This window comes from Eimeria tenella, genomic scaffold (assembly GCF_000499545.2).
Source record: "Eimeria tenella Houghton genomic scaffold, Eth_scaff131, whole genome shotgun sequence".
Taxonomy (NCBI): Eukaryota; Apicomplexa; class Conoidasida; order Eucoccidiorida; family Eimeriidae; genus Eimeria; species Eimeria tenella.
In genome coordinates this window covers 69379-81483 of record NW_013541505.1, presented here as the reverse complement: position 1 = coordinate 81483, position 12105 = coordinate 69379, and the positions used below count along the sequence as shown (strand labels likewise).

The 12105-nt window shown below is 54.9% G+C and overlaps 2 protein-coding genes across 2 annotated transcripts; one reads left to right on the top strand and one right to left on the bottom strand.

The window, feature by feature from the left end:
* Positions 1–177: 177 nt before the first annotated feature.
* On the bottom strand, positions 178–1934 carry ETH_00021770 (uncharacterized protein; the record flags this gene model as incomplete). The annotated part of the gene is made up of 3 exons (XM_013373321.1): positions 178–557; positions 950–1599; positions 1898–1934. Coding segments are annotated over 3 exons (1067 nt in total), but the record flags the coding sequence as incomplete, so codon positions are not given.
* Positions 1935–3433: 1499 nt separating this feature from the next.
* ETH_00021765 (ABC transporter, putative) lies at positions 3434–9843 on the top strand (the record flags this gene model as incomplete). The annotated part of the gene is made up of 12 exons (XM_013373320.1): positions 3434–3974; positions 4244–4347; positions 4895–4978; positions 5444–5606; positions 5794–5912; positions 6352–6986; positions 7633–7751; positions 8117–8267; positions 8492–8610; positions 9027–9125; positions 9324–9418; positions 9595–9843. The coding sequence occupies 12 exons, from the start codon at positions 3434–3436 to the stop codon at positions 9841–9843; spliced, it is 2478 nt and encodes an 825-aa protein (XP_013228774.1).
* Positions 9844–12105: the final 2262 nt, after the last annotated feature.

Here is a 12105-nt window from a genome sequence, read left to right as displayed (position 1 = left end):
ATGACTCTGGCAAGGATATCTGGGGGCTGTGCTGCAGCAGCTCTGAGGGCCCCCGCAAACAGCGTGAGGCCCCTAGAGCCCAACTCCTCCAGCTTTCCCAGCCGCATTAAATAAACTGACTGTCGACAAAATAAATATTCCCAAGTCTGCAGCGCCCCGAGGGTGCCCCCCCGCAGCTGTACAGACAGCGCAGCAGCCCGCCACTCGCAGGCCAGCAGCGGCAGCCCGTCAGTGCCCCCCACGGCGAAACTCGCGTCCCCCACTGCTGCTGCTGCTGCTCCTGCTGCTGCTGCTCCTGCTGGGTGGCGAGGCAGGGACTGCAGAGAGGGGCCCTCCCACGCGTCGAGGACTCGCAGGGCGTCGCTGTATCGGCCGCATTTCCCTAGGAGGCAGGCGAGCGTGTCTCTGGCAGCCAAGACGCTTGCGGACAACACCTGCTGCTGCTGCTGCTGCTGCTGCTGGAACTGCTGCTGCATCCGCTGCACTGCGTCCTCAGCGAGCATGATGCGGTACTCTACCGCGTTTGTGAGCGCCTCGCGGAGCCGCTGGAAGAAAGCCTACAGAGCAGAGGAGACAGAGGCAAAAGCCCGCAGCAGCTGGAACTCCTTTCCCTTAGTTTTTATTTCCAGAATTAATTTGAAGAAATAGACTCAATTCAACAACACCATTTATTAAAATATATTCAGACAATAGAGAAAGACTCAGAGGCCCCGCGCAGCAGCCTCAGCCCAGAGAGCAGCGGCTCCCAGCAGTGGCAAAACAAAGACACTCCAGAAGGAGAAAAGGGGAAACATAGAAGGGAAAAAGGAAATTCAAAGACCCTAATCCCTAGATTTGAATGAAGAAAAGAGGAGGAGGCATGGCCAGGGGAAGGAAAGCATAAAGAAAAGGGAAAAAGGGGGGAAAATGGGGAAAAATGGAGAAAAAAATGAAGAAAAGATCTTCTCACCGCCCAGAGCTGCTCCGCAAGGGCGCTGTTGCTGGGATCGATCGATCCCAGAGGCAGCCGGAGGACTCTGTCTTTGCTGCCTAGGTCTGCGCGGATTTTTTCGATGAATTTCTTTTGCTGCTTCACCACTGCTTCGTTGCTGCTGCAGGCAGCAGCAGCAACAACCAGCCACTCCTCGTGCTGCTCCAGCAGCCGCTCACTCCAGATCCGCAGCAGCCGCCGCTGCTGCTGTCGGTACACCTCAATGCTGTCGTACTGCAGCAGCAGCAGGTGCACGAAGGGCCTCTCTGCTGCTGTCCACACGAGGCTGGGCGACTCCGCTGCTGCTGCTGCTGCTGCGGGCGTCACGGGAGCAGCAGCAGCAGCAGCCAGCGAAGCAGCAGCAACACTCACTCCCAGCGAAGCCAGGGCCCCAGCAGCTGCCTTTTGAGCCACTGAAAAGGCAGCAGGGGGCCCCTGGGCTGGCGGCGGGGGGGCCCCAGACACAAAGGCAGACTGCGCAACAAAAGACAAGTTTACTGCGCTGCTGCTGCATGCAGCAGCAGCAGCAGCAGCACTGCCCCCTCCATAAACTCCCCGCAGCAAAAGCGGCTCCAGAGGCAAACGCTCCTCTATAGATGGCCGCAGGAGAGGCCAAATGTCGTTTTCATCTATAAACCAACGCACTCAAACCCCCAAGGCCCTCAAACCCTAAGCCCTAAACCCTAAACCCCAGGAAAGTGGTCAGCCACTGTGACGCATCGAACCTTTGCCCTAAGCCCTAAACCCTACAACTAGGTGAAGAGCCATTGTGCGGCCTCAAACCCTGAATTCTAAACCGTCAACCCAAAGCCCTAAAACCCAAATCCTAAACCCTAAACCCTAAATCCTAAACCCTAAACCCCAAACCCTAGTCTTACACCCTTGTGTAAGTAGCCACGGCTGAAGCATGAGGGTTACAGTCCTCACCGTAATACGAAATAGGAAAGGCATCTCTCTGAGCCATTGTGGCAGCAGCAGGAGGAGAGACAGAAGGCGCAGCAAAAAGGGAACATTGAGGCCACCGCAGTCGCGGCCCTTGCTGCTGCTGCTGCTGTAACCGCCGCTGCTGCTGCTGCTGCTCTTCCTGCTGCTGTGCTTCACGCAGAGCCCCTACAAGGGGCTGCGCTTGCCTCCAGGCATGCGTCCCCTAAAGTATTCGTCGGCAGGGGCAGGTAGCGCTGCGTTGCTGGATCTGCTGCTATGCTGCTGCTGCAGCAGCAACAGCAGCAGCAAGAGCAGTAACTGCTGCTGCTGTGTCCTACACGCAGTCCTCCCCACTCCTTTTCGTCCAGGGCTTGCGTTTGTCCCTGCGAGCTGCCCTAACTGCTCGTGGAGAGCGACGGCTGCAGCAGCAGCAGCAGCAGCTGCAGCAGCTGCTGCAGCGGCACCTCCTGAGGGCAACTGCACGGGACGCCTGCTGCAGGAGAACCAGAGGCCCTTAAGGATCAACGGGGCCCCCCAGCCTCTCAGCTGGCTTTGTCTCAGTGAAATTTCTGCAGTCAAAGCCCATGGTGGCGGAGCTGCTGCGGCGCGACTGAGACAGCAGGTGTCTGTACACTTCGGAAAGGGCACAGGCTGCAACAGAGACAGCAGCAATCAAAAAGAAGCACGGACTGTCCCTTTCCAGCCCCGTTAAGACCGCACACCGCGCATGCAATGGTGAGCAGCAGCAGCAGCAGCAGCGGCGGCAGCGACCATGAGCAGCGACCATCAGCTGCTGCTCCAGGAGCCGCTGCTGCTCACAGATACTGGGCAAGCAGCTTATGTTAGCAGTTTTGCAATGAATGTCTCTACTCCTATCTTAAACGACCTGAGCGCTTGCTGTGAGTAAACACGTGCACACATTGGCTACTATTCACCAGTTGCAGCAGCAGCAGCGGTAGCAGCAGCAGCAGCAGCAGCAGCAGCAGCGCCAGCAGAAAGGTTATGCTGAGAGTTGCACTGATGCATGTGCTTCTCGAGTGCTGTTGCTGCTGTTTCCTGGAGTAAATCCAAATTTTTCATTTACTGCGACTGCGAGCGCCTCGTGGTGGCTGCTCAGGTGTACATACACCTGGAGCAGCACCAGCAGCACCAGCATTGAATTGCACGCCACCGCCGCCGCCTGTCTTCCCTTTTTTTCTGTGTTTCTTGTTTGTTTGGATCTTATTTGCGTTCCAAAGTAGTAAAGCTACTTTGTTTCCTCCCGTTAGTTTCTCATGGCCGTCTGCTGGCGCTCCCAGAGGTGCACGCAAACCACAGCAGCTCAACTACGCCGCCGCTGGAGCATCGGGCTGCCTGCGTGTCGCCAACGGGTCTTGTTGTCTCAGAGGGTTTCACCTTCGAATTTACATTTTCAAGTTGCTGCGCTGCAGCACCTGGAACGGTTCATTTCTGCTGCTGCTGCTGCTCGCTACTGCTGCTGGCTTGCTGCCACTGAAGCCGCGGGTGCTGCTGCCGTAGCTGGGGAGCCAACAGACCAAAATGAAGGCAGAGGCTGAAGTGAACACAACTTCAGCCATGGAGCTGTCCCGCGAGGGCCTCCTGGGGGCCCCCCAGGGGGCCCCAGACGCAGGACTTCCCTCCACAGGGCCCCGGATGGGGGGGCCCCACTTGCGGCGCCCCCATCCCACGGAAGGCAAGGCCTGGAGCAGCCCCGCTGCGGTGGCTCCAGTAACTCTGATAGCAAAGAACTTCTGCTACGCAATTCGGACTCGGCGGGACCTTTCGGGTTCGCTGCGCAGCCTGTGTTGCAGCAGCCTATGCTGCAGCAGCAGCAGCAGCAGCAGCAAGTCGGCGCCGCTGCAGCTCGAGGAGGGCGAGCTTTCCGGGCCCCACGGGGGGCTCTCCACGGCCCAGAGCAGCGGCAGGCAGTGCAGCAGCAACAGCAGCAGCAGCAGCAGCAGCAACACAGGCCTCAACGTCATTCTTAAGGATATTAACCTCTGCGTCCGCCCAGGCTCTATGCTGGTTATTATGGGCCCCAGTGGCTCCGGCAAAACCACTCTGCTGAATGCCCTGGCAGGTGCGGCTGGGGTGGCTTTAGGGTTTAGCCCTAGGGTTTAGCCAAACCCTAAACTCTAAACCCTAGAGCGGCTGCAGCGGCACCAGGGGCCGCCGCTGCCTGTGCTGCAGCAGATGCAGCGTAACTGCTGCTGTTGACTCTGCGGCTGCTGCTGCTTCAAACGCTGCTGCTATTCCGGATGCTAATGCGGCTTCGCCAGTTCTCTTGTGCTGCTGCTACTGCTGCTGCTTCGAATGTTGCTGCTGCTGCTGCTGCTGCTGCTGCTGCAGGCCGCTCTAAAGCTTCTTCGCGAGTATTAATATCCGGAACTTTGGTCTACCGGGGGGCCCCTGCGGGTTCTCCTTTGTCCTCTTTTTCGACTTATATAATGCAGGTGACCTGCCACTTTTAATTATATTTTTTACTCCTTTTGTTTTTATTTCTCGGAAATGCTTCATTTCGAGCTGCCTCTACACAGATAACTCTGTCTTGGGGACGTGTGGGGCGGCCTGCAGCAGCTGCGGCTTCTTTTTTTGTCTCCGTCTCTTTCTTATTTGCTGCATGTTTTTATATTCTGAAGTCTGAAGGCATCTTGTCTCTACTTCCGCCGTCGCTGCTTGCTGCATCTGCCTCTGCTCGTTTGCTGCTGCGGCTCCCCCGGTGTCTCTTTTTTCTCTATTCTTGGTGCCTTCCTGTGTGGCTCCAGCGTGCCTTACTGCTGCTTCTGCTGCACTTGCTGCTGCTGCAGTTTCTGCTGCGGGGCGCAGCGGTAGGGGTGCTCTTGACGGGCCAGTTTGCTGCTATTTGCCTTTGAGTCTGCGGGCGTCTTGTTGCTGCATGTTCCTCCCCCTGCTGGAAATTTAATTCTCCTTTTCTGCTTTTTTATCTTTTAATCTTTTTTTGATTTTTCCCCACTATGCGCTTCTGGGGTGTATGTACAGAAAGACATTCTACCCTCATATGTCACCGTTTGGGAATATCTTTCTTATTTCGCCGCTTTGAAGCTGCCGGGCGTTTCTAGACAGGTGAGGAGTCTTTGTTTGCTGCTCGCTGCTGCTGCTACGTGTTTGCTGCTGCTTGCTGCTGCCTTGTTGCTTCTGGGGACTCTTGAACAGTACAGAGCCGCCGGTTTGCAAGCAGCGCTTTTGGCTGGCCCACAAAAGAGGGAATTTAGCTTTTGTCCCCTCCTTGTTGAAAGCAGATTCCAATTCAAATGTTAAAAGCAAAATTAGTAACTAAGTACCTTTTATAAAAGGCCCTAGGGCTCAGAGATGTCTGCTGCTGCTGCTTGTTCTCGTTTCCGCCTGCTGCTGCCTTTCTTCGCCCCCTTCGCCCAGCGCAGCTTTCTGTTCTCTTTAGTGCTTGATCTCGACTGTTATTTGTGCAGCTGTCAAAAATGGCAAATAAATATGTAAAATTTAATAATTTGCATTTATAAAAGTGCTGCATTTGCAGAAACGACGCTTTTGCTGCTGCTGCTGCTGCTGCAGGAAAGGGAACAGCGCATGAAAGAGGTGCTGCAGTCCATGAATTTGTACCACTGTCGAGACACCCGAATTGGCGGCTCCGAGCGCAAGGGCCTCAGCGGCGGCGAAATGAAAAGAGTTGCTTTGGCGGTGGAGCTGCTGAATAACCCTTCTCTTATTTTCTTGGGTAAACCAAATAGAATGCAATTCCAGTAAATAATCATTAGACCATTTCCTCGGTTTCTAAACAGCCTCGGCTGCAGCTGCTTCTGGGCGCGTCAGCAGCTTCTGTCCGGCTCAAATCCTGAGCCTGCAGCACCAAAACCTGATGCTGCTGCTGCTACCGCTGCTGCTGCTGCTGCTGCTGCATGCAGATGAGCCTACGTCAGGGCTAGATGCTGCGCTGGCCTTCGACACGATGCGGCTGCTGCTGCGCCTGGCGCGGACGGGGGGCCGCACAGTTGTCTGTACAGTGCACCAGCCTCGGTCTCAGGTGAGTTTCTTTGTTGGTGGTCTTTTCTTTTTTTTCACCTTTTGGACTTTAACCCTAAGGCCAAACTAGCTTAACCTGAGCAACAGCAACAGCACTTCTCTTGTGGTGTCCATCACCTTTATGTAGTTCTCTTGCTTTCCTCTTGGTGCGAAAGCTCCGGGCACTGCCTGCATCGCCAAGCGGGGCCCTCAGCAGCGGAGCAGCAGCCAATGCAGCAGCAGCTAATGCAGCAGCAGCCAGCACAGCAGCACCCAGCGCAGCAGCACCCAGCACAGCAGCACCCAGCACAGCAGCAGCTGGTGCAGCAGCAGCCAGCACAGCAGCAGCCAGTGCAGGAGCAGCCAGTGCTGCAGCAGCCAGCGCAGCAGCAGCACTCCCTCTCTGCCGTTTAGGCCAAAGCGCTGAAGCCACAGAGCGGTGGTGTGTGTCTGTGCTGCAGCTGTTTGCCATGTTTGATGAACTGATGCTGCTGCACCGGGGGCAAATAGTGTTTCAAGGGCCAGCGACGCAGTGCAGCAGCTACTTCGCGCGGCTGGGGCTGCGGTGCCCCCCGCGGTTTAACCCCGCAGACTTTTTGCTGGACCTGCTTACAGTGCGCAGCGAGCCGCAGGAGGAGCAGCAGCAGTCTACGGGGGGCCCTGTGGGGGAGCAGCTGCTGACGCTGCCGTCCTGCAGCAGCCAGCACCCGAAGCAGCAGCAAGAGCAGCAACAGCATGCCGCGCAGCAGCAGCAGCAGCAGCGGCGGGAAGCGGAGATGGAGGAAGAGCTGGCAGAGGGGGGCATCATGGGGCCCCTGGAACACAGGCCCCTGGGCAGGGAAGAAAGCGCTGCACACATTCTTATGGAAGCAGCAGACACAGAAGAGGCCCAGGGGCCTCAGCTTTCGCACTTCGAGTCCCACATGGTTCGCGTCACAGTCACTCAAGAAGAAGTTGACCGCCTCCCCGCCTTCTACCAGGCCTCTCCTCTCTGTGCTGCTGTTGCTGCTCGCATTGACCAGGAGCTGCAGCAGCCCAAAGACAAGCAGGTCTACAAGGGCCTGCAGCAGCGCCTGCAGGCCCACAGAGCCTTCTTGTAAGATAAGCCCAAACCCCCGCAGAGGCCCCACTTTTCTGCCTGGCCGCCAGCGGCGTGCTCAGACCCTGTGGGACGCAGGGGCCCTACAAGGGGCCCCTGCAGAACTTCTGGTGGTTTTGTCCAGAGTCTTTCTTTATTAGCTCTCAGCCGTGTGCTCTTCTAACCTTTCTCTGGGCTGTTATACATATTTGGCGGCCAAAATGCATGTGTGCATGCATCGGGTGTATAGGTACATTGGCATTTGAAGCGGGACTCGAAGTATGCACTATTTGCACACTATATAATACAATGGAGATTCATTCTGTCATACATATATGAGGGCCAAAATTCATGTATGCATGTATTACATATATGTGTTTATTAACATATAAGCCGATAATCAAAATATATATTGCGTGCATACTACAAAAGAAAATATAAAGGTGTATATATACATGAACACTATATATTCGTGAGAGTGCTGTCTCGCACAATATATATATATAATATCTATAAATATATGCACATACTACATAGGATGTATGTGGTCGTGCTGTCTCGTATAATACAATATATATATGTATACTATATAATATATATGCTCTGTAATGTGATACTGTATAGTATGTATGTCGGTGTGCTGGCTTCCTTTGTGCGGCCTCAGGAGCCGCTGGGTAACGGAGTTTCTGGTGATCATGCGGATGACGGCGGTGAACTTCGTGCGAAATCCGCTGGTGACAATTGTGCAGCTGCTGCTGAACACTCTTCTCGGCTTCATTGTGGGTGAGGCAGTCCAGCAGCAACAAATGCCCACAAAGCCTGCAGAAGGCTCCAGCAGCAGCCGACCGCTGCAGCAAGCGGTCGCAGCAGCTTGCTGCAGCGGTCGCAGTAGCTTGCTGTAGCGGTTGCAGCAGCCTGCTGCAGCGGTCGCAGCAGCTTGCCGCGACTGGTGCAGCAGCCTACTGCAGCGAGCGCAGCATCTTGCTGCAGCACCTTGCTGCAGCGGGCGCAGCAGCAAGTGCAGACGCAGCCTAGCGCCGCCGCAGGGCTGCAGTGTCAGCAGCAGCACTGCGGCAGAAAAGTGTACTGGCGTCTGTCTTCAGTTGTAACAAGCCTTTTTTGTTTCTTTCTGGCTTTGTTTTTTCCAGGTGCTATATTCTGGAAGGTGCCCGAGAGCGGCCCCTTAGAAATAGCAGCGCGCAACATGCTGGGGTGTATCTTCTTTCTCGCCACGCACATTGTTTTTGCCCCGCTTGACTGTCTGTCACTTTTTGCTGAAGACCGCGAGCTTTTCAACAGGTGGGGATGCTGAAGTGTGGCTGTGGGCTGCGCTGTCTAGCTAGCTAGCTGGCCAGCTAGCTAGCCATCTAGCTGACTAGCTATCCAGCTAGCTAGCCAGCTAGTCTGCCCATATCTAGACATTCAGTGGCCAGGAACAGGCGGCGGTCAGAAGGGCTGCAGAAGATGCACTCTTAAGCTGCGCTTCTGTATTTGTTTCTGCTGCTGCTGCTGCTGCTATGTAGAGACACCGCAAATGGAACTTATACCCCATTCGCGTACTTCATGGCCAAGTCGCTCGCGTCTATGCCTTTCCAGCATTTGCCTCTCACGGCTGTTCTTGTTATATCTTACTGGATGTCGGGTGAGTCTCACGGCCGTTGCTCTGTGGTGTACGTACACACTCCGAGGTGTACGCAGACTCTCTGAGGTGTACGTACGCCTCGCCCCACGTCTCCCCACGGCAGCTGGGCTTGAGAGATGCCACCTAGCTGCTAGCTAGCTGATAATTAGGCTAGTTTCTAGCTAGCTGATAGTTAAGCTAGCTGCTAGCTAGCTAAGTGCCGCGGTATCCAGCAGCGGCTTTGCTGCACAGGCAGCAGGCGGCCAGCCAAGCTGCTGCTCCGTGTCAGTGCCATTACACGTCTTTTCTTGCGGCTGCAATCGAGAAGGTTAAATATGTTTAGACTAGCCCATTTCTCCCTTTAGGCTGGATCTTTTTTGTTAGTATCGTTTTGCATGGCTATCTGCTGTGCACGGCGTTTGCTCTGTGTCTTTCAGGCATGTCAGCTGATTTTGTTCGTTTTGTGTTGTACTTGGTGATTGCCCAGTTGTCCATTTTCGCCTCGACTTCTTTCCTTTTCTTCGCGGCCTCCATTTGTGAGCTGCTGAATCCGTGGCTGTTGGGGTTGCAGTGTACAGACACCTCAACTCACAGCGCAGTGCTCAAGCAAGAACTCCAGCAGCCTTCAGTAGTTGCCAGGCCTTGTGTTGCTGCTGCTGTTGCTGGGTGCACGCACACAGCGACAGGTCGAGAGCCTCATTTTGCTGCTGCTGCTGTTGCTGCTGGATCTGCAGCCCCGAGGCTGTCGGTTGCGCAGAGTTTTTCTCCGGTGGTGCTCGTTGTGATTCTCCTCGTTTGCGGGTTCTACATCCGCGAGCAAGACATCCCAGTGAGTCCTTGACTCCCTGCTGCTGCCAGGAAAACAGCTGCAGCGGGAGCAGCATTTGCTGCTTTTTTCGGCTGCAGCAGCAGCTGCAGCAGCAAACGGAACGAAATGGGGTGCTGAGCGGGGTTGGTTTGACTTGTTTGTGTTGCTTTTTTGTGGCTTTTTCTGCTGCTACGCAGTCGTGGATCCGCTGGCTGAAGTACATTTCCTTCATTCACTACCCTTATTTGTGTTTCACGGCGAACGAGTTCAACAACAACCCCACCTGGGAAGGCCTGCCTCCGGAGTTCCTGTCAGTGTCTGGGGGCCTCAGCGACACGCGACTGGGGCCCAACTTGGCCATTTTGGCGGCCATAGCGTTTGTGCTGCGCGCGATGGCCTTCATAGGCTTGAAGTACTGCAACAGGCGAATAGGCTTGGAGTGCTAGCTGCAAGTAGTTAGAAGAATAGCTCATGTGTGGGCCACTCGGGCGCACCCGCGGGCGCCCGCGGTGCGCACAGCAGCTAAATAATCCATTCAATAAATACAATAAACTCTTTTCACCCCGGAAATGGCTCCCCTCGCAACAGAGGGAGTTGCCTCTGCTTCGGTTGCTGGCCTGGGGCCCCCATCTGCCCAGCCGCAGCCAGAGCCAAAGAAGGGGCACTGGGTCCGCATAGTTAGGCACCAAGGCAGGCTAGAGGGCCTCTCTTACTCTCCCATTTCGTATGGTGTTTTTTGTTTCAACTTTGGCTGTGTTTTTGTTGTGCTGGGCAAGCCGTGGCCCCTGGCTTCCTACAGCTAGCTGCTCAGCAGCCCTTGCTAGCCAGAACGCAGCTTCAGCTAGCCGTGGCGGCATACGGGCATTAGATCCGGCTAGCTAAGTAACTGGCGAGCGCTGAATTAAGCACTGGGGGAGGCTTTGGCCTCCCAGCTAAGTATTTAAACTAATTAGGAACGGGTGCATTGGCGTTGAAGTTGAATAGTTGAAGTTATGTAATAACGGGAGCTTTGGCCTCAAGTTTAGCAGTTAGGGTAGTAATGGAGGCTTTGACCTTGAAGCAAAGTGGTTGAAGTCAAGTAGTAACTGGGGCTTTGCCCTTAAAGTCAGGTGACTAAAATTAAGTAATAACAGGGGCTTTGGCCTGGAGCTATGCACTAAAGCAGTCTCTTGCCTTAAGAAAAAACTGCAGGGAGGCTTTACCTTTAAGAATTTAGTATTGGAGGAGGGTTGGCCCTTGAAACAAAGGATTGAGAGGGCTTTGGGCTTTGGACTTTGGTTTCAAGATTGGGATCCAGAAGGGCTTCGACCTCAAAATTAGAATTGAGAAGGGCTTCGGCCTTGTAAGTTAAGCATTGAGAGGGGTTTAAGCACTGAGAGGGGCTTTGGCCTTTAATGCCAAGCACTTTGGCTTGAAGCCTAGACCCTAGAGGCCTCTCTATAAAGTTCAGCAGAAGGGCTCTGGCCTCCATAGTTAAGCCTTTAGGGGAGCTGTCGCTTCCATAGTTAGGCATTAAGGAGGGTATTGTCCTCCATAGTTACGCATTAAGAAGGGCTCTGGCCCATGGGCACTGATTGCTGTGCAGCCCTTGTGAGGGTTTGCCTGGGAGAGCCAGTCAGCCACGGTGTTCTGGAGAAAGGAGCGAGGGCTGGGCCGTGGCCAGCCAAAGCCAGCCATGGCTGCTGTGGGGTCTTTTTTGCTGCTTTCTCTTGCGAGGACTTCCCCTATGAGCCTCAGGGCTCCTCTAAAGTATAGAAGTCCAAAAGGGGCGGCCCCAAGGGGAAAGCCTGAGGTGCTGAGCAATGCGTAGCCAGCAGCCACGGCTGGCAAAGACCTGCCACAAAAGGACAAGGTTTGAGGCGTAGTAATGAAGACCCCGAGGGCGCAAGCCAAGACTTAGGGTTCTCTGTTTCTAGAAGTTGTTAACTTTGTGTGTCCTCAGCGACAGCCATTGACACTTATTATTGTTCGCAGCCAAAGTCTGCTGCCCGCAGCTCGCGCTGTGGCTGCTGTGGCTATGCTAGCAGCTACTGTTGCCAGCAATTGCTCTGGCACTGGGGAAAAGCTCTGCAGCGGCTGTGCAACCGCGCAGTCTCTCTCGCTGTTTCTCCCTAGGGCTCAACTAGCTGAGTTGAGTCTATTTAAAGGGAGTTTCCGCTTCGTTGGCTCGTCAGTGCAGGCCAGGAAGCCCTAGGCAGTGTCTTGGGGGCTCTTGCTGGGGCCGGAGCCCAGCAGGCTGGAGGCAGGGGGCAAGACAGAATAGTCGCATGAAGCTCAGTGGCCGCGTTGGCGCATCTTAAGGCCTAATACAGCCTGCTGTGGGGCCCCCGGAAGCCCTGGGGCCCTCGCCGAGCAATGAAACGAATGTGGTCCGGTCCAAACAGACCGTTGGCTGCCTCCCGCTCCCTCTCCCGCCTCGCCCCTGCAACTAAACTCCAATGTGCATGTTCTGTATGCTTAATAGTTGCAAGTATAGGCTTTTGGATGAGGGATATTTCGGATAGCTCGTGCGGGGCTCTAGAGGCCCCGGGCGGTCTCGGGCCCTCGGTGGTTGGGCTGCGCGAGGCTGGCGGCGTCGAGTTTGTTGGGTGGGTGTTGTTGCTTCTGTCTTTCATTAACTTGCGCCCTTTTCCACAGCTTTATATTTAATTCAAGCTTTTATTTTAGCCGTTTTTCTCGCCTGAGAGCCGAGACTTGCCCTTGGTTCC